General features: G+C 39.1%; 3 protein-coding genes and 1 long non-coding RNA gene across 4 annotated transcripts; 1 reads left to right on the top strand and 3 right to left on the bottom strand.

Annotated features, from left to right (window-relative positions):
- Positions 1-631: 631 nt before the first annotated feature.
- On the bottom strand, positions 632-1,960 carry LOC126369744 (39S ribosomal protein L15, mitochondrial). Its single transcript, XM_050014322.1, has 3 exons — positions 1,651-1,960; positions 1,426-1,580; positions 632-1,324 (listed from the first exon to the last, which is right to left on the bottom strand). The coding sequence occupies exons 1-3, from the start codon at positions 1,750-1,752 to the stop codon at positions 697-699; spliced, it is 885 nt and encodes a 294-aa protein (XP_049870279.1). The 5' UTR covers positions 1,753-1,960; the 3' UTR covers positions 632-696.
- Positions 1,961-2,633: 673 nt separating this feature from the next.
- On the top strand, positions 2,634-9,334 carry LOC126369415 (conserved oligomeric Golgi complex subunit 6). The gene has a single exon (XM_050013826.1). The coding sequence runs from the start codon at positions 2,804-2,806 to the stop codon at positions 4,661-4,663; it is 1,860 nt and encodes a 619-aa protein (XP_049869783.1). The 5' UTR covers positions 2,634-2,803; the 3' UTR covers positions 4,664-9,334.
- On the bottom strand, positions 9,142-12,373 carry LOC126369565 (adenosylhomocysteinase). The gene is made up of 5 exons (XM_050014047.1): positions 12,306-12,373; positions 12,160-12,229; positions 11,463-11,653; positions 10,426-10,578; positions 9,142-10,339 (listed from the first exon to the last, which is right to left on the bottom strand). The coding sequence occupies exons 2-5, from the start codon at positions 12,179-12,181 to the stop codon at positions 9,413-9,415; spliced, it is 1,293 nt and encodes a 430-aa protein (XP_049870004.1). The 5' UTR covers positions 12,182-12,229; positions 12,306-12,373; the 3' UTR covers positions 9,142-9,412.
- A 1,149-nt stretch (positions 12,374-13,522) lies between these two features.
- LOC126369948 (uncharacterized) lies at positions 13,523-14,611 on the bottom strand. Its single transcript, XR_007566785.1, has 3 exons — positions 14,434-14,611; positions 13,758-13,797; positions 13,523-13,589 (listed from the first exon to the last, which is right to left on the bottom strand). It is a non-coding gene; the product is annotated as an uncharacterized LOC126369948 (long non-coding RNA).
- Between the last annotated feature and the right edge of the window lie 7,025 nt (positions 14,612-21,636).

Below are 21,636 nucleotides of genomic sequence, written 5' to 3'. Positions count from 1 at the left end.
AAATTAAACTTTGTTGTTCATAAAATTGTGTTGCATGTTTGAATCAAGCGCCTATCCCGCGAAACTTTTAAGTATGACTACAAATAACATTTGTTAGACCTATCTTGATGTAAACTTGCAGAGCATGCTTCCTCCAGTTGATTGAGGGGGCCAATATGTCAATGTGAATTTGCAGGCACATTAATATTTGTCCCATTCAAGAAAAAAAAATGTCACATAAATTATCACCCCTTAGTAGGCACAGACACAAACCACACCTGTAATACCTACAAGGGTAGACAGGACCTTCATATTCCCCTCCTATGATTGATTATATTTATAGTGACAAGTCTCCAACTCGTCATGTTGGAAGGACATGAACAGTGATATATTCTATTCCTAAAAATGTTCCCAGCAGTAAAAGGGCTCAAAATTTATCTAAAAAGAGCTTTATGACCTGTTAAGCTAATAAAATCAGAGTACAAGAAAGAACAATTTATAAAAGAAAAGCAGCCACTGACTGGACTATTAACGAGTTTTTACAGTGAGAGCATTCCCACTTTGGGAACATTCTCAGGAATGGCCCATCACTGGTCATCAAATCAATTTTTACTCTCAGGGTGATAAGCAGACGGCAACACAAAGAATAAAACATTTTCATTAAGTTATTTTTAATTACAATACTATTATTATTAATTAATAAATATTGCCAATTTATTATGTGGCATAGAAACGGAGCAATTCCTCACTTTTAGGTTTAAGGATACAATTATCTTTCAAATTGACTACCCAGCCAGGTTCCAGCCCATAGAATATTTGCCTTGGGTCCTTTCTTTCACTCAGCATTTTGTAATTTGGATCTTTCTCCAACTCTGGCAACTGGTATCCATATTTCTGTGCCAATTTCAACCTTTCTTTTGAAACCTTCTCTGGGTCAGCTAAATATCCACGATTTTGTGCACTTGTGTAATATTCAATACAATCTGATGGTGGAATCATTCTTCTAGGAATAGCTTGACCAGATTCAAAAAACTTCTTTGGGTTCTTCAACAGGAACAGACTATGTGGGTCATAATATGCTGTTGTGATGACTCCACCATTCCTCTCAATAGCAGCAATCACTTGTTCACTAGCCCATTGTACTTCTATATTAATTTTCGCAGCAAAAATATCCACTCCGTCATCAGTTAAATTAATTCCAAATTGTTTTTGTTCAGGAAATAGATCATAGAGACCAGATTTTATAATGCTGGCAATATCTATGGGTTTGGTTATGTCCACACGATCCTTATCAATTAAACTTTGAAGGTCCAACAGTGAGAATGGTGGGTATTGTCTTCTTAAACTGTAATAAATGTTAATAATTATACAACAGAAAACCAAACTTCAAGTACTGAAAGTATTTTATATTATATCAAACTTGAAATTTATAAAAATATCACTTACTGATGACCCCTGTAGTAATGTTCTTGAGGGACTCTCAGATAAAATGGATTATTGCCCGTTTCATACCCGAGCCTCATGTAGTTCTGTCGTTGGCCAGATCCTTTGTTACCAGCGCCATGTTTGTCCCCGCCGTGTTGGGCACGACCTCTTTTTTGCTTAAAAATCATAATTACATAAATAGCCATACAACAGTTCTAAACAGTGAAAAAACTCAAGACAACTTACAGTTTTCTTGGAACCAGGATTATCCCGAATATTACCCAAAGATATCCTTGGCAATGATCTTAACATAGATAAAGACTTTTCTGTTATTTGTCGTGACCCCATTTTAAACAAAATTTCACTAACTTGTGTTCAAAACAAATATTTAAATAATAAACAAGAACATTACACCTTCTTTAGTTATTTTAAGGTTATATATATATTTTTATCATCATGGAAGCAAATGCTTTCCTACATTCAGCCGATATTTTGTTAATTTTGTTTTGGTGTACATTCAGCGTTCTTGCCATGTTCTTGCTCGCTGTTTTGACTTATTTTTTGCATGTTATTGCAGTGTTATTGGATCTCGAACGTCAAAAGGCAACCTTAAGTTTGGTTGAATGGTATATAGATTAAATCATACATCGCTTGTGGATATAGAGCAACACGGACCTCCGCGTCTTGTGGATAGATAAGTTTTCGGCTTGTTTTTATATAACGCGCTAAATAAGTTGATCAGGCATTATAGAGAATGACTGGTCACTACGGACATTGACCAATCACTATGGAGAATGACTGACCAGTCACTACGGATATTGATCAGCTATTATGGAAAATGTCTGGTCACTATGGACATTGACCAGTAATTATGGAGAATCACTGATCACTACTCACTTGAATACGACCAGTCGCCTAGTTTCGTTCCTGCGCAGCGATAAATAAATGTTATGATGTGATGAGATGTCAATGAGGAACTTTCCAGGCCACGTTCCCCAATTATCTATCAAATTAGAAGGTTAAACGAAGCCAACTTTGTACAGCGCCATCTATATTTTTTTAGGGAACATAGTCTAGACAGTACCTCATTTCCCGGATTGAGATTCGCCGCACATAGGGGAAATCCCCACAAATTGGCAACCCTATGTAACAATAATAATCTTAAAAAAATCACTTGATTGATAGTTTCGTGCAACCAGAGAACCGAGACATTAAATATCAATTAAATATTGGTTAAGTCAAGGAGTTAACTACCTATTTGAAATAAAATTAAAAAGAACTTGACACTCTTGACCAAAAACCAAGTTTGACAGTTCGTTCTGTTCTCTTTGGTTTAGTTCAGTTTGCCAACAGTTCAGTTGATAAAGATAGAAATATAAAAGAAATAAGTTATTAAAAAATGGATTCACTCTATAATAATCCCATTAGACAAAGAGTAAACAAAATTATTGATAGTCACATTGTAACAGATAATAGTGAAGCTCTTAATACTGTCTCAGGATTATGTTCATCGAATTCAGCTTACACTCGAAGAGTACTTGTAAATGAGATTGAAAAAAGGGATATGTTGGTAAATAAAGCCGTCCTCACAGAATATAGTAAGGTAAAAAGCAAACTGCAAGTGTTACTGGACTCATTGTCTACTTTAGATGTTGCTGTTAAAGATATGTCAAATAGACTACAGGAATCTAAAACTAAAACACATCATTTGATAACCCAAACGACCAAGTTGAAAGATGAACGAAAAAAAACTGGAAAGAAACTTATCTGGGTAGATGCCTTTGTAAAGAACTTTCAAATATCTCCAGAACAGAATGAGTACCTCTGCAATGTATCGGTTAAAACCCCTTTAACTATTGAGTTTTTTGGTACTCTGTCACAGATTGAGAAATTGTATGAAAACTGTAAAACACTTGTGAAGTGCTGGTATCAAACTTCGGCTTTTGACATCATGGAGATGATTGGTCTGCAACAAGAAGTTGCCATAGAAAAGCTGTATCACTGGACAATCGGTGCTTGTGTCAGTACAGACTCAACTAGTAACGTCTTAGTCCCTAAGGCTTTAAACAAGTTTCAAAATCGTCAAGTACTTTTCTCTAATATCATCGATGAGTATTGTTCAGCACGCAAAGCTACTATTGTGCAGCTATTTATTGATGCGTTGACCAAGGAGGACAATGCCTCAAAACCAATAGAATTTTATGCTAATGATGCAAAACGGTATATTGGTGATATACTAGCATGGGTGTACCAAGTCATACCCGTTGAGAAAGAGAACCTTGCTACTCTGTTGAAGTATTGCAGCATGCCAGATAAAAGCCAGCTGATCACTGATGCCCTGACCAGCATAATGGAAGCTTTGTGTCCACTGCTCAAAGTTAGAGCTGAACTTATACTCAAGCCCGATAAGGATCCACTGGTACTGTGGTCTATAACGAACTTGATCATCTATTACAAAGATATTATTCAGACAATTATACCAAAAGGCCATCTAAATGATACTTTTGAAGAATTAGTAAAAAAGAGTGAAGAAGTATTCTTAATAACATTGGATAGCAAAATACAAAAAGAACTAAGTCATGGTGTTAAGGCACCCCCTCTGGATTTGAATCCTTCTATTGTTGTAACCGATTTGGTTGGTTTCTTGCGAGATTTGCTTGCTGTAATGAATGTTTCAAATAACATTAACAGTGCTGATCGCAAAATAATTATAACTCACATATTGGATCCTCTCTTACATGCTCTCAATGAGACAGCTTGCCACTTAAGTTCAACTGATATGTCTGTCTACATGCTAAATTGTATTTATCACATACAATGTACTTTATCTCTGTATACCATAATGGATGAATACAATGAAAGGTTGCAAGCACAGTCAGAGGCTCAAATTGACACATTAACATCAGAGCAAGCAAGCTTTCTAGTTGCTAATTTGAACCTGGGCCCAATATACACAATCTTACAGGAGAAAACAAGTGGACCACTGTCAGCCATACCTGGTATGGACACAGCAACTTTGAAAACATTCCTTAACAAGTTTGACATGTTTATTGTGACCCCAGATGTGTATATTCTGCCTCAGTTGAATTTGCTTCTAAGCCACAACCACAGGTCACTGGTGAAGAAGAGAGCATTTGAAGTAATTTTGGCCATTTATGCTCAACTTTACCAGGCCCTTCATGATCCTGCTAATGGATATGTTGACCCCCAAAGCATTGTACGCAGAACTCCTGAGGAAGTTAATAAACTTATCATGTAAAATACATGATAAATAGATGATAATTAATTTATTATTGATAAAGCAAGTTCTTTTGTTCGTTCGTTTATTTTTTTTGGAGGAGTTCAGTGGCGCAGCGGTAAATGCGCTCGGTCTGCGATTGTTGAAGTTAAGCAACTTTCGCAAAGGCCGGTCATAGCGCCGTGGACCCTTGACACTACCCGATGGCACCACCGGTAGTGTCAAGGGTATTATTCCGTGCCCATGGCACCACCGGTAGTGTCAAGGGTATTATTCCGCGTGCCCATGGCACCACCGGGGTGCAAAAGGTAAGTTACTATTCTTTTATATCGTGAAACCCCAAATATAATAGGTTCAATAGAGGAAAAAAACAACTGCCAGAAAATATATAGGTATTTTAATGAAATAAGAGTGGGCGGAGACTTATCCATATTTTAAAACCTAAGTTTATCTAACGCATGACCTACGCTGATTTCATTGTTAGTTAACTGCATTTGTACATGCAAAATGAACTCGTCATTGTCGATTAAATTTCTCCTTCTTTTCGCAGTTATCTTTAAATCGTGAATGTCGGATAAAACGTTTAGTAAACGTTGAATGGTTGTGTTTTTTTTAATTTGTTTGTTTAATCGAGAATGAAAACTTTCGGCAACATTCGTCGTACGATGACGTTCCCCGAAAACGCTGAACACATGTGGGGAATGCACTTTCATCCAATAATTTTCTATATATTTAATAAATTTTGACAAATTGTCGTCATCGTTGCCAGCACATTCCGCTTTAATGTATTCGAAACCATGCAGAGTATGCTCTGCCGGAATAAGTGGCAACGCGGCTGTCAAGCCCACAATTCTGTTTCTAGGCTTGGAATTGGTACACTTTAGGGACTTGGCTTTCTTTATAATAGCACGTGTCCAATGATAGTAACAACCTCTCAGCAAGATTTCGGGGAAACACTTCAATACAGGGTTCATCATCCCTGTTTCATAATCGCAATGAAACTTTCTGGTGCTCCATAGTGGTAATTGCGACCTAATTAGATTGAATAGAATAACTTTCTTCTTTTCGGTTAGACATTAAAGCGTAAATTAATGGCCTCACATTTGTTTTTTCAATTGTACTATTCATGTCTCCGTGAATAATATACAATATGGATAAGTCTCCGCCCACTCTTATTTCATTAAAATATATATTTTCTGGCAGTTGTTTTTTCCCTCTATTGAACCTATTATATTTGGGTGGTTCCACAATATAAAAGAATAGTACCTTTTGCACCCCGGTGGTGCCATGGGCACGCGGAATAATACCCTTGACACTACCGGTGGTGCCATGGGCACGGAATAATACCCTTGACACCCGATGGCACCATCGGTAGTGTCAAGGGTCCGCGGGGGGTCATAGGATGGGTGACCACAAAAAAAAATAAGTTTTCATCTCGAGCTCCTCCGTGCTTTGGAAGGCACGTTAAGCCGTTGGTCCCGGCTGCATTAGCAGTCGTTCATCATCATCAGCCGTATGACGCCCACTGCTGGGCATAGGCCTCCCCCAAGGATCTCCACGACGATCGGTCCTGCGCTGCCCGCATCCAGCGGCTTCCCGCGACCTTCACCAGATCGTCGGTCCACCTTGTAGCGGGCCTACCCACTGAGCGTCGTCCGACACGTGGTCGCCACTCCAGAACCTTTCCGCCCCATCGGCCATCGGTTCTCCTCGCTATGTGTCCTGCCCACTGCCACTTCAACTTTGCAATTCTCCGAGCTATGTCGGTGACTTTAGTTCTCCTGCGGATCTCCTCATTTCTGATTCGATCCAGCAGGGAAATACCGAGCATAGCTCTCTCCATTGCCCGCTGAGCGACACCGAGCCTCCTCACGAGACCCATAGTAAGCGGCCACGTCTCACTGCCGTAGGTCATCGCAGCAGTAGCAGTCGTTAATAACCATCAATCCGCACTGGGCCCGGATGGTTTAAGGCCCGATCTCCCTATCCATCCATAGGGAAGGCCCGTGCCCCAGCAGTGGGGACGTTAATGGGCTGATGATGATGAAAGCAAGTTCTTTAATTTATCTGTGACGACTGTAATTTAAGCAACTTTAAATATATTCTATTATGTTAAGTCTATACTAATTAAATATATATAATATTTATAACAAAATAAGTATTTGTCTTATTGTTATAGACCAGGCACCTGAGGCCCAAAACTATTACTTAGATTAAATATCATTGAATATACCAATTCTTAGACTTTCATTTTGTACACAAATCCAAAATCCACTAAAATAGTGTGTTTCTTCAGCACCGCCATGACGATCGATTTTAACCTGGAATCCAACTGCTGGATTTTATGGGATTTCGAGCCTTTATACGCCCAATTGTCTCTCTTGTCACGTGGTGGGATTACAGAGATATTTCTTATCGAGCCTAGATTTAGCCGAAAGAAAGCAAACTGTTATGCAGAATCATGGCCTGAATCATCGATCAAAGTTTTCGTTACGATGTCACTAACTATTCAAGAGCTATTCAAGAACTGAAAACCCTCATATCTGAAGCCAACAACGCTGCTCTAGATAACTACTTAGAAGGTTTATCAGCAACAAAAGCAACCAATTACTCATTGTGGAGAGCTTGCAAGCGTTTTAATCGACCATTACAGCACAAACCACCCCTTCGGACCAGAGACGCTCAATGGATTAAAACTGGACAAGATAAAGCTGAGGCCTTTGCAAATCACCTCAGCCATGTATTTAAACCCAACTTTCCTAGACCAAATGCAGATGGACATTGAACTGATCCTCAATCAGGACCTTCAACTTGACTTGCCCTTAAAATTGGTGACACCTAAATAAATCTACATGAATATTAAGTCCATGGAGAACAATAAAGCACCGGGCTATGACAAAATCGATAAAAAGGTCCTAGAAGAGTTACCCCGAAAAGCAATTGTGTACCTTACTGTGTTATTTAATGCTATCCTGAGAATTGGATACTTCCCGGACTTATGCAAAGTATCCCGAGTTATAATGATCCTGAAACCTGGAAAACCTATTCATGAGGTCACTTCATACAGACCAATCAGCCTTCTGCCGACAATGTCAAAGCTATTGGAGAAGTCTCTACTACATAGGATGCTAAAAGTCATGAAAGAAAAATCTATCATCCCGGATCACCAATTCGGCTTTCGGAAGGAACATGCCACCATAGAACAGGTCCACAGAGTGTGTAGAACAATTAGAACGACCTTTGAGAAAAAAGAATACTGCTCATCTGCTTTCCTCGACATACAACAAGCCTTTGATCGTGTCTGGCACAAAGGCTTGATGTTTAAAATAAAATTATTACTACCACATACATTCTATGGAGTCTTAAAGTCTTATATAATTAATAGGATATTTCAAGTAAGAGAAGAGAACAACACATCAGGCTTTCATGAAATATCTGCTGGGGTACCACAGGGTCCTGTGCTTGGACCTGTTCTATACACATTATATACTTGTGATCTACCACAGACCCCAGACGTGACAGTGGCGACTTTCGCTGATGAGTGATGACACAGCTATACTCGCTTCAAACAAATGTCCAACCCAGGCCTCTCGAATCCTACAAAACAGCCTTAACAAATTAGAAGATTGGATGGCTAAGTGGAGAATCGCAGCCAGTGTGTCTAAATCGGTACATGTAACATTTACTCTCTGCAGGGAGGATTGCGCACGGCGCACCTGTTACTTTAAACGGCAGACTTACATGGAGAAAACACGTTCAAACAAAACGAGACGAAATTAACCTAAAGTACAAGGGTATATATTGGCTGCTGGGTCGAAACTCTAACTACTGACAACAAGTTACTAGTTTACACAGCAATTCTAAGACCGATTTGGACATACGGCATAGAACTGTGGGGCTCTGCCAGCGCCTCTAATGTAATGGTAATACAAAAGGTGCAAAACTACATATTAAAACATTTATACAACGCACCATGGTTCATCAAAACAATAGAAGTGCACGAAATTCTAAAAGTACCAATGGTCAGAGAAGAAATATGCAATCGTGGAACCCAGTACAAAAAAAGATTAGAAATGCACCCAAATCAGCTTGCGGGGCAACTAACTATTCCAGAAACCATACGTCGTCTAAAAAAGAAACGAGACATTTTCGATAAGGACAGTCAGACCGAATGACTACTTCAAAGAAAGGACCGACTTCGCTGGGAGTAGCGTCCTCCATGCCATATAAACCCAACTCATCTGTTTATAGTCAATGAGACTGATCGCAACAAATAACATCTCTTTTTGGAATTGGCAGGGTTAAATTATTGTCTCCTACACTCTGATGGCACTTTGTTTGAAATTTGACTTGTAGTGGTGGGTTTCGCCAAAGAGCGTACTTAGGAGCTGAATCAATTCTCAAAAGCAATAGACCACGTCGCTTTTAAAATCACACTTTGACGACACAGACTGACTTAACATGGTCAACAGACTGTGATATAAGAAAAAGTAAAAATATCACACTTATTATTTTATTTCATTATCTGGAAATGTGTATGGCTGGTATACAAAGACATTTTCTGAACGAAGTTAAAGGTAACATTTATGGTCAAATGCTTTCCTGTACAATGAAAAATTATTTTTATCATTTATCACTCAAATTCTTATACAATCGTAATAGGATACATTAGGCTTGACTTACGTATGTACACATTTTTACAAAAATATACGTACATTTGTGATACAGAGAAATGTATATTTGATTTGTTTTATTACTGCATAAGTCTATTCAATATCTGTAGTGATCTGGTTTGTAAGGTCCCTCCTGTGGTACTCCAATGTATTGAGCCTGCTTAGGGGTCAGTTTAGTAAGTTTTACTCCAAGATGGTCAAGATGCAGAGCAGCTACTTCTTCATCCAATTTTTTGGGCAGAGTGTGAACTCCGACAGGGTAAGCATTGTGTCTTGTCCAAAGTTCAATTTGTGCCAAAACCTGGTTGGTGAAGGAGTTGGACATGACAAAGGAGGAGTGTCCTGTGGCACAACCTAAATTAACAAGACGTCCAGCAGCAAGAACAATGATGTGGTTTCCATTGTCAAGCTCATAACGGTCAACTTGTGGTTTAATGTTCACCTTCTTGGCATTGTTCTCCAACCAGGCCACATCAACTTCACAATCAAAATGTCCAATGTTGCAAACAATTGCATCATCTTTCATTCTCAAGAAATGATCTTTGGTAATTATGTCAATGTTTCCTGTTGTTGTAACGAAGATTTGGCCTATTTCTGCTGCCTCTTCCATGGTAGTGACTTGGAAACCTTCCATTGCTGCTTGCAATGCATTGATGGGGTCAATCTCAGTTACAATTACTCGCCCACCGAAGCCTTTGAAAGCTTGAGCACATCCTTTGCCCACATCTCCATAGCCACCTACAACACACACTTTGCCAGCAATCATTATGTCTGTCGCCCTCTTAATGCCATCAAGAAGGGACTCCCTGCAGCCATACAGATTGTCAAACTTGCTCTTGGTGACAGAGTCATTAACATTAATAGCTGGTATTTTGAGACTTCCCTCCCTAAACATTTTATAAAGGTTGTGTACTCCTGTGGTAGTTTCTTCAGATAGACCTTTAACACCTTCCAACAACTGAGGGTATTTCTTATGTACCAAGTTTGTTAAGTCACCACCATCATCCAAGATCATGTTTAAAGGCTGAAAGCATGGAAAATTGCATCATAAAATCGTATGTAAATATTACGAAACATAATACATAACATAATAATATTATGTCAAATAACCTTTCCATCAGAGAAGATAAGAGTTTGCTCAATACACCAAACATATTCCTCCTCAGTCTCCCCCTTCCAGGCATATATGGGAATACCCCGTGCTACGAGTGCGGCGGCAGCCTCATCCTGTGTGCTGTAGATGTTACTGCTGGACCACTGAACCTGAAATAATGTCAAGTTGTTTGTGATAAGTCAAGAAATATCAATTATTATGTAAGAAAAAAGAGCTACCATAAGGTTAATATTTTAAGACATGAAACTATTATAAAATAGTAAAATTTTCTGTGAATCTGTTTTCCTCCATTGTTATACCTATAATAACAAATTATGAATATCATTAAGATGATAACGTATAAAAAACAGGTTACATCAGAGTGAACTTGCCAAAGGCCAAAGATAAGAATGTGGGTTCAAATAGATACAAAACAGGCTCGTACTAAACTGATCAGATAACAATATAAAAGATATTGTAATATTTCAGTTTCATATTGACATTTTAAGATCAACATTTTGAGATATTTCTATTATCTCAAATGTCAATTCACTATCTTTTTTGTATGTCTAAAGATAATTTCCATCAAAGAATAGTACATTTGATCTTGACTTATGTGATTTGAAAAACATACTGTAACAATACTGAGAGTTGAATAAAATTATGACTTATAAAAGTCTATAATAAAGCATAGCTTTATTACTTATTGTACTTATAGAAGTACTGATGTAGGTACCAACTGAAAATCCATACTAATATTATAAATGCAAAAGTGTGTGTTTCTGTTTGTTTGTCCATCTTTCACGGCAAAACGAAGCAATGAATTGATGTGATTCTTTAAGTAGAGATAGTTGAAGTGGAAGTTTGTATGGAGCATTCCACAATTTAAGCAAAAGGGAGAGCATTAAACAATAGGGTTTGGATTTTAAAAGGACGATTCTATTCATAATAATGTAGCTAAGAATTTCGAAGTTTCATTCCACATCCAGTTTAAAAGGGTTGTGGCCTTGATAATGTCCTGTCAGTAGGCTGTTATGTTTTACGTAATATTTACCTCCGCTCCCAACTCAACGAGGGTTTCAATAAGTACAGCAGTTTGCACGGTCATGTGCAGGCTGCCGGCGATGCGCGCGCCCTTGAGCACCTTGCCGGGAGCGTACTTGCGGCGGCATGCCATCAGACCAGGCATCTCTTTCTCCGCCAACATGATCTCCTTGCGGCCCAGATCCGCCAACTTCTCGTCAGCTACAACGATACATTGAAATATATAATAATGTGACTTAATTTTTTTTGTATACATAATTAAGTTCTGTTTCAGTAACAAAAAAACTTTTTTGTTACATTTCAAAAACGTTAAAGAGCCAAAGAATCGTGTAATTCATAACTAATCGTTTATTTTAATCTGTTATCAAATAGTTGTAATACACCGGATTATCATGTTGTAAAAGATAATACCGTAGGTTCTTTGATTTTTACGATGCAAGATTATTCATGATTGACAGAAAGTTTCCTGGTCCATGATAAAAACAGCCTCCAAAACTTAAGTAGCAAAATCAAAATGTGAAAATAATATGTAAGTATACAGAACGCATGGTTAAAATAACCTTCACGGCAAGTTAAGCAACGGATTGTAAAGCTGCGGTTGATTATGTGCAACGAAGAGAAAATTATTTTTAAAAGACTCCACGTTTGTAAAATGTTTGTGATTTCATAAAATCATTGTAAAGTACAAGTTTATTCTATCCACTTACCGATTTTATACGGTGGCTTCATGGTTTTATTTTAAGTACTTATTTGTCGACTTACAATTATATAAAAACCCTGAAAATTAAAAGTTCTCATAAATTCCAATATATAAATTAGTAAATAAAATGTAAATTCTTCAAAAAATACGCACGCACGAGCACGGGGTCGGCTGACAGTTAAATGAAAGAATGAATGAGTTGAGCGCCAAAAAGAAAAACATAACCGACTGCCTCAGAACAATAACTAAAGCATAGAAGGAAGGCTAAAATAGCAACAGAACTCTATAATTCTGCTCTACTTTATCTTACGGAACCGGCGTAATGTTAGACAAAGACGCATATACAAAAATTGTTTCGTAATTTCGTAGGTTGTCACAAGTTTTTCATTGCCTAGTGTTGGGTTTCACTTTAGTAATATGTCGATAAAATTAAATTTACTTACAATTAATGTCGATAAATTTTTTTTACAAGATTTCTTTTTGTAGGATGCAATTATCTTCTTCTTGATGAAAGGAGACTCTGTCTCTGATAGGTAAGTATCTAACCATTTTTGGATTATATTGTCTGGTTTATATTAGTTTGGAGCTGCAGCTCACATTCAGGAAGGAAAGAAAATAGCCAACTGTTATCGTTTCATCGGTAAGTATTTTGTAATATTCGAATTTATTTATGATGTCATCCGCCGTGCACTGGTGTCGATCGACGTGCCGTGCAAATTGGAACCGCCGCCGCCGGGTCTAAGCCGCACAGACGGTAAGAGGCCCGATGGGGTCACGCCATAGACATAGAAAAGAGTATGGACTGGAAATACCTACAGAAAAAACGTGCCACTCTGTAAACATAAAATGGCGGTCTTTACTAGGGCTACAAGCTGTTTCAATACTAGGATTACCATACTCGTACCTACTAGATATAGCATTATACTTAAAAAAATACGGCATACAAGTATTCATAAGAGAACAGAAAGGGAAAGTAAAAGGTAGGTAGGTGGTGTACTGTATCTTTCGTGCAAAACTTGTAAGTATTGTATGTTGTGTGCAATAAAGTATATTTGTATTTGTAAAGGAAGGTTTAGTCAAGATTTATCTAAGTCGCTTACACAAATCTATAACATTCATTACATTCTTTATTGGGCGCAGTTCGTATCAACCTGGAGTGTTGGAGTAGGAGTAAATAAGAAAAGGAGGTAAAATGAAATATAAATTAGATCGTAAATCTGTTCATTAGCAAGTATTTATTTCACACGTTATTAATTATGTACATTATATTTACAATAAATACAAATTTATTAATTTCTAAACAGTGTCAATTTGCTTAGAAACTGTCTTTGTGACACCCTGTCACATTGTTTTTTTTTTTTCATTAAGTCGTTTGATCTTGAGGCGGGACTTGTTCAGCTTTTCTTTTAAATTTTTCATCTCGTCTTCTTGAACTGACTGAAATAAAGTTTAATAATAATGTTAAAATAGTATATGTACAAAATAATCTATAAAAATAAAAGTAAAATATATCTGATTTAAGTGCATTGTGCAGCTGGTTGAATTATACACTCTATATATGTATATCATGTTAAAAATATAAAAAAAGAAAATTATTTGATATACCTTTTCATGTAAATCCAGTCGACACTTTTGGATTTAATATCTGAAATCAAAGATAATAATAATTTACTTATATAAAACGTGTACAACTCATAATTGTTTAGACATAAAACAACTACAGACTTAGTATATATATACTAAGTTTATTAAGTACATAATAATATGTAGTTGAATGATAGATAGTATAAACGTGTTGTGATAACATGATACAAATATCTTATCTATCTATCCAGCAGTGAGATGATGCAGGCTAGGCTGAAATTTAAATTTAAACACCATTTCATCTGTCTGATCTATAATGTTCAATGTAGGAATAGCATCGTCTCGAAGACGCCTCCACTTTGAATTAGGAACACACATAAATGAATCCGCAGTAAAATGTTTCGAGCAAATACGGCTGTACTTATTTGGAATCCAATTTCGTCTATTAATGCGAATTATCCATTCTTTCTCTTTGTTATCGTCTACAGGAAATCTAAAAATTAAAAGTATCGATAATTTTAGTACATCACTATGGACAATCAACATAACCTCAAATCAATTCCGTATTCATCGATGAAACGTATAATATAATGGATATCTCAAATATTTTATGCTACAAATCTATTCAGCAAAACATATTACTTTCCTAAAATTGTTCAGCAGTTCACATTTCACTAGAAAATTACAAAAAACTTACCGATGAAACGACAGAAGTTGTTGGCTATTTTCTTTTCTTCCTGAATGTGAGCTGCAGCCCCATACCACACAAGACATAATGTCACACAGTCGAGACACTCAATTATTTGATATAAATAAAAGTTTCTTTCTATTTATTTGGAAAAATATTGTTAAATTATCACTTAAAACAATCTGAACACAAGACACTCGTAAACACAGTTGACGCGACCGTGTCAAATAGTTCGGTAAATATAAGTAAAATCTTCTTATGTATGTTACTATGTATTTGGCCGAGTTAAAATGAGTCCAATAGGTCCAAATGACATTTCATGTTGTGACAACCTCGGAAAAAATGAAGCAAAGAGCGAATCATTTGTCCTTTTCTCACTCATAGTTTGTGTCGTAAGCTAGAAGAGAGCCGGTTTATAGTTTCTGAATTCTTATTTTAGCCTTCCTTCTATGCTTTAGTTATTGTTCTGAGCCGACTGCAGTATCACGAACGACAGGACCTCTTTGGAGTTGAACGAATAAAATGTCCCATCATTCAATGATCGAGTCGTGAACTCGTAAATAGTGAAGTGATTATAATGGAACAAAATGGAATCAATATAATTCATAGATTTATATCTATTATTATTAATATATTATTTAACCTCATTGCTGTATTTGCATTAAAAATTAAATTTTAAAAAATCAATAACTACTTAATGACCTATTTTCTCATTACTTGGGTACATAATTTATTTCGATGTACAATGTAATGTCAGAAGCATACATAAAAAATAAAAAATATTATATTTGTTGTTTGATACTTGAATCCCATATGTATAGATTTATGTTGCTACCTATATTATGTGTTCCGTTAGACGTCCGAAGTCCATTTATGAGAGAGTGCCTCGTCCTCATACCGCATCGCGCCGCTAGATGTCGCTTCCCGTCTAGGAAAACCCTTGCCAAGCGCCCCCTGGTGGCTAAACGGGGTACTATCCCCCCCGCCCGAGCCATACAAGCCGCCATATTCTTACCTCATTGTTGCGTCGTTTTTCATACCGACCGCACGCCGATAGATACAAAATTTTCGATCAAAATTTTCTTTGTGCAAATTAGTGTAACTTTTTACAAAATTTTCAAGATTAAAGTAGAAAATTTAAATCCTAGTGTTAACTCATTGCCACCGAGAAAAAGATCCGGATCTTCTGACTCTCCGCGTAGTAGTAGCAGCAGTGATAGTGAAAGCTCGTCGGATGGGACATCGGAATCGGATTCGGTGCCAAAATCCGATGGGGCCGCACAGGCCCCTGATCCACCGATCGCACCGTCGACGCTGACCACGTGTCGCGACGCGTCGGCGCCACCAGCAAAGCGGAAGCGGTTTTCTTCGCGGGATTTGGAACGAAGGTTTGACAAATTGTCACAACGGCTGGTGAGTCAATTCGATAATATGATTCATGCACACGCTACTTTTATACAAGCCTCTAATAGCACGGTACCTTTACCAAATTTACCTGCGACATCCGTTTCGACTACGGTACCGCACGTACCTTTACCAAATTTACCTGCGACATCCGTTTCGACTACGGTACCGCACGACATAGTACATGAGCCTTTCTTACGACCCCCCGCTCCGCCTGTACCGTCTTTCAAGGTAGATTCCATTACCGATCTAAGTGTTTCTATCAAAGACCCAGTCGTGGCTAAGGCTATACCGGAGCGCGCACAAAAAATATCTGTTTTGCAAAGATTCGATTCTCCCGACTGGAATGCTGTCCGTTATACTGATATTCAAAAGAAATATGTGGCTTACCCTGCTTTTACTGAATTAAAAGTAAATGAAGAATTACGTCGATTAGAAGACCCTTTTGCCCCTATTCGCTGGCATCAGATGGAACGCAGCTTCGCAGCGCTGTCTAACGCCTTTTTGGGACAAAATGAGTCCGTAAGCTCAAACTTACAAGCGCTTATTGATTGGTCTGCCACTCCTGATTTAATATTGACTCCCGCTGTCCTTTATGACAAATTGACCGAATTGTTTGGCAACGATTCTAGTTATAAAACGAGGTCTCGTGATATTCTTCAAATGATTTGTGGAAAACGTGCTGAGGTATTAGAACTGCGCCGTCGGTCATTGTTAAAACCATTAAAGGACAAATATTTGCGTGAAGATATTGAAAAAATACCGCCGTCTTCTGAGTATATGTTTAATCCGCAGTCCTTAACGACTTATATACAAAAAATTGGAGGTATAGAAAAAATACAAAAAGAGAAGCCGAAATCTCAACCTACCCGCGCAAAATCTCCTGTACCTACAACATCTAATCAAGAAAAGACATTTCACGGTCGACCAGCTAAACGAAAGCAAATTGATAACAAAAGCAATTCCCACGACAGAAAATATCATGACGAGGAAAAGAAAAAGGGGGGGCGGAATTCAAAGGGATCCCGTAGAACGGGTAAAAAGCAAAAATGACTCGGTGACCTTTTCAGGCGGTTGTCTACGACATTATCGGAAAGCCTGGGTCCTCTACAATCCACCCAAAGCCATCCTCAAAATTATAACCGGGGCTCGAATCCCATTCAACCAGACACCGCCTTTAATTTTTCCAACTTTAGACGTGATATCACAATTTCAGACCCCAGTTTCTCAAGAGATGTCAACCGAGATTCAAATTATGATTCAGGATTGCGTTTTAGAACCCGCACCATTAACCCCATCCTTCATATCTCCACTGTTTCTAATATCAAAGAGCAACGGAAAGAACCGTGTGATCTTCAACTTAAAAAGTTTAAATCAATACATGAACACCAAACACTTTTATCTTTTCCATCATCGTCAAATGCCGAATTTCCTCCAACCAGGCGATTGGATGGTGAAATTAGACATCAGTCAGGCCTACTATCACATACCAATAAGACCACAACACCGGCGGTTTCTGCGTGTCAGTTACAACGGCCGCCTGCTACAGATGACGTGCTTACCGTTTGGCTTGGCGACGGCACCGAAAATGTTTGCATCGGTAACGAATTGGACAGCCGAAATACTACGTGGCAAAGGTATCCGGGTAGTAGTATATCTGGACGACTACTGCATTGCTCATCAAGACCAGAACGTACTGCGATCACAAGCACATTTCGCAGTGAATTTCCTGACCAGTCTGGGTTGGTGCGTCAATCTGGACAAATCCATACTGAATCCAGTACAAAAGATGGAGTACCTTGGCATCAACTGGGACACACGAACAAATGCGAAGTCCCTGCCCCCAGACAAGATCACCAAGATCCGCCAGAGCCTGATGACTCGACTCGCAGCCGGCAGTTGGACCCTCAAGCAGGCGCAACGCCTCTTAGGGCTTCTCAACTTTGCGACCTTCATCACCCTCCGGGGAAGGTTGCATTGCCGTACGTTGCAACGCCACAGCAGACTACTTCGCCAGACACCGCGGAAGGCAGTTCCATATCTAGACGAAGTGCGAGACGAACTCGAGTGGTGGCTAGAGAATGTCAGTCAAAGTACAGTGATACACCAAAACGCATTTCCAACAAACTACGTGACCACAGATGCTTCAGACATAAAATGGGGAGCTGTAGTCAACAACGAAGAGATTCAGGGCTCCTGGAACAATCATCAAAAGACTTGGCACTGCAACGCCAAAGAGATGTACGCAGTGATCGCAGCCCTCTCGAAAAAAGCAGCAGTTCTCGAAGACTCGACTGTGATTCTACAAAGCGACAACCGGACGGTGATCTCGTACATCAAGAACGAGGGAGGAACCAAGTCCCCTCTGTTGCTGAGATTGACCAAGGAACTACTGGCTCTGGCGGACAGCCTCAATGTTGTACTGGTCCCTCACCACCTTCCGGGGCTGTACAACACGGAAGCCGACCACCTCTCGCGCAATCGCGCAGGCTCCGAATGGCACCTACAAGTGGAAGCGACATCAAAAATATTCCATCGCTGGGGCACTCCAGACGTCGACTTATTTGCCTCAAGAACAGCACACGTCGTTCCGAATTATGTTACGCGCGACTTGTCAGACTCGAACGCCTGCTATCACAACGCGTTCAGCAAATCCTGGCATTACAGTCTTGCTTGGCTGTTCCCTCCACCGGGGCTAATCCCACGTGTTCTTCAACATCTCAACGCGGCGTCGGGACACTTCATAATGATAACCCCGAAATGGACGAAACCGTTTTGGCGACCCGACCTGAAGGTCCGAGCGTTGACACGGCCGATGAAAATACAGAATCTTCAAGACACGCTGATAGATACGAAAACGGGCCATCCTCCAGCTCAAGTCAACAGCCTGGAACTAGAAGCCTGGCTCATTTCGGGTGGGATACGTTAACCGAGAACTGGTCTCAGGAAGAAAAGAACCTTCTTTTATCGTGTTGGAGACCTTCGACATTTAAAACGTATGCGCCAATTTGGGCTAGGTGGTCAAGCTGGTGTCGTGAGAATAATGTTACTCCACACTTACCAAAACCACTACAAGTGGCTAGATATTTGGCACAATTATTTCTGTCTGGAAATCTAGCATACCGTACAATCCTTGTTCACAAGTCAGCTATAGCATCTGTCTGCGAGACTGTTTCCAATGTACAGATTTCTAGTAGCAATATTGTAAAGCATATTCTGAAAGCAATTTCTCTAGCCAGACCTGTACCTCCCAAGGTTCCCATTTGGGATGCAAGACTAGTTATTAGACATTTAAGATCTACAAACCCACATAACAGTCTGTTTGATATTTCAAGACGAACAGCTACGATCTTATTGCTAGCATCCGGACGCAGAGTACATGACCTGTCATTGTTACATTGCGATCAAGACCATTTTATAGTCGATGCTGATTCTATTACTCTGTGTCCCTCATTTGGCTCAAAAACCGATTCAACGTCGTACCAACAATCAAAGTGGACGTTATTACACGCTCCTGATAAAAATATCAGCCCAGTTTACTGGCTGAAAGCGTTAGTAGAAATAACAAAAAATATTAGAGGTCCTTTCACAAATTTATTTTTAACAACTAGAGCTCCTCATCAGCCAGCTTCACCGGCCATCATAGGAGGTTGGGTTAGGACCCTGCTGAAAGATGCTGGCATACATGCGTCCCCTGGTAGTTGTAGAGCAGCAGTATCGTCGTTAAACTGGATAGAAAATTACCCTGTTAATGAAATTCTAGCGAAAGCCAACTGGCGGCATGAATATACCTTTAGGAAGTTCTATAAGAAACCCATATCTAAAACAGATAATAGCGTGTCTGAGAAATCTTTATCCCAATATTTTTCTATGCCCTCGTAGATGTGTTAATTAATTTAATTAATCAAATTAAGCTGATTCACTTATCAGAAATGTTTTCCTATTGTTTGTATACATACAATATACACTTCATGTAATCACATTGTTGCGTATTTCATTTTATTATTTTCCACACAAGCCACCAGGAGATAACAAACACGTCTCTCATAAATGGACTTCGGACGTCTAACGGAACACATAATATAAAAATTTTACCTTCCAATAAAATTTGTATTATGTTTCCTCCGACGTCCGAAGTCCATGTTAGGTCTTCCTGGTGGACCTCAACATCATTATGAGCCGAACAATGAGGTAAGAATATGGCGGCTTGTGTGGCTCGGGCGGGGGGGATAGTACCCCGTTTGGCCACCAGGGGGCGCTTGGCAAGGGTTTTCCTAGACGGGAAGCGACATCTAGCGGCGCGATGCGGTATGAGGACGAGGCACTCTCTCATAAATGGACTTCTGACGTCGGAGGAAACATAATACAAATTTTATTGGAAGGTAAAATTTTTATATTGCTTTTCTTTATTTTGATCAGAATAATAATGGTTGGAAGATGCAATGTGATGTCCCCATGATGTCCCAGGCACATCATGTAATAAAAAGAGTCGTCATTTACACCCAAAAACAAAGACTAAAAATGCACATGTCTGTTATCCATGAAATTTCAAAGTTAAATGAAGGGAAAATCTGTACAGCGCTATCTATATTCCGTGGAAAGTACCCTATACCGGCTCTTAAAGTAGTATTCCATTTTAGCACTGGTGCACTCTGTATTATAACAGAGATGAACTTTATTGTTGGATGATAATGTTATCAACGGGATTTAGTAATTTATTCCATTGCCTGATATGTAATACCCAAAATGACAACCACCAAACACAGATAGTCGGGTCTTCTGAGGAACGCATGCCTTATGCTTAGGGTAAGATGCACAGCAGACCCGCATCTCATCCCGATCTGTTGACTTGATAGTTGTATTGCTGTACTCATGCAGATCCTTTGGGGAGATAAGAGACATATATTTCATAGAATAAATTTCATCAGACAATGATCACTTGCAGGGTCTGCATGACAACCGCGCCGTGAGCGAATGTCAACCAACAATCTGTGCCAACAATACATGGTACTTGGTGTGTGGCTGTCAATATCAGACCTCGCGCGCGGCACGGCAACGGCGCTGAAATGTGTCAAGGACGACCACGTCGGTAGATAGCATTGGCTGCATCTGTTGGTTGAAACTCTCGATGTAATTTGCGCCGCGCATGGCCCGCTTTGCCGTGCAGGTACTCTTTGTAAAGCAATTCACTAGCTGTGAGAGATTAGCAATAGAGCAAAAGAATACACTTCTCTCTCAGCATATGCGATATTCTGGAACGGGAGCAACTCCTCTTGGTGGCATTCAAGTCTCCCAGAAGAACTACTTGCGCTGTAGGATATCGCTGTTGTTTAAATTTGTCTGAGTTGCTGAGATAACTAAATAGATGGTTGAGTAGATATACTATATCCATCATCCATCATATTTTACATCCACGTAATGTACGACCACGAATGTACACGGAATACGTGCATGTACAATCCATGGTCGGGAAATATTGGCTGCGAATTATCAGTACGTACACGGATTGCACATCCCTGTAGTGTACACCCAGGTAATTGGCAGCCAAGATGGCGGCCACCTATTCTATCAGCCAATCAGGGCTCAGTATCATAGACACAAAACTCTATTGCTATGCGTCGTTTTAATTAGCTACCGTGTAGGTACAGTAGGCAATTTTGTATTATCATAATGCCTAAGTTTCGTTTGACTTAATAACAATTCGTTTTTTTTTCGTTACTCCGACGTTTCATTTGTAGGAAAAACTATTTTCCAAAGTTACGGTTGGTCAAAATACATTTAGTCCAAAATATCATGACGCCGAACATT

Source organism: Pectinophora gossypiella, chromosome 1, assembly GCF_024362695.1.
Source record: "Pectinophora gossypiella chromosome 1, ilPecGoss1.1, whole genome shotgun sequence".
Classification (NCBI taxonomy): Eukaryota; Metazoa; Arthropoda; class Insecta; order Lepidoptera; family Gelechiidae; genus Pectinophora; species Pectinophora gossypiella.
Note: the sequence above shows the minus strand (reverse complement) of the source record. Positions and strands in the feature narration are given on the sequence as shown.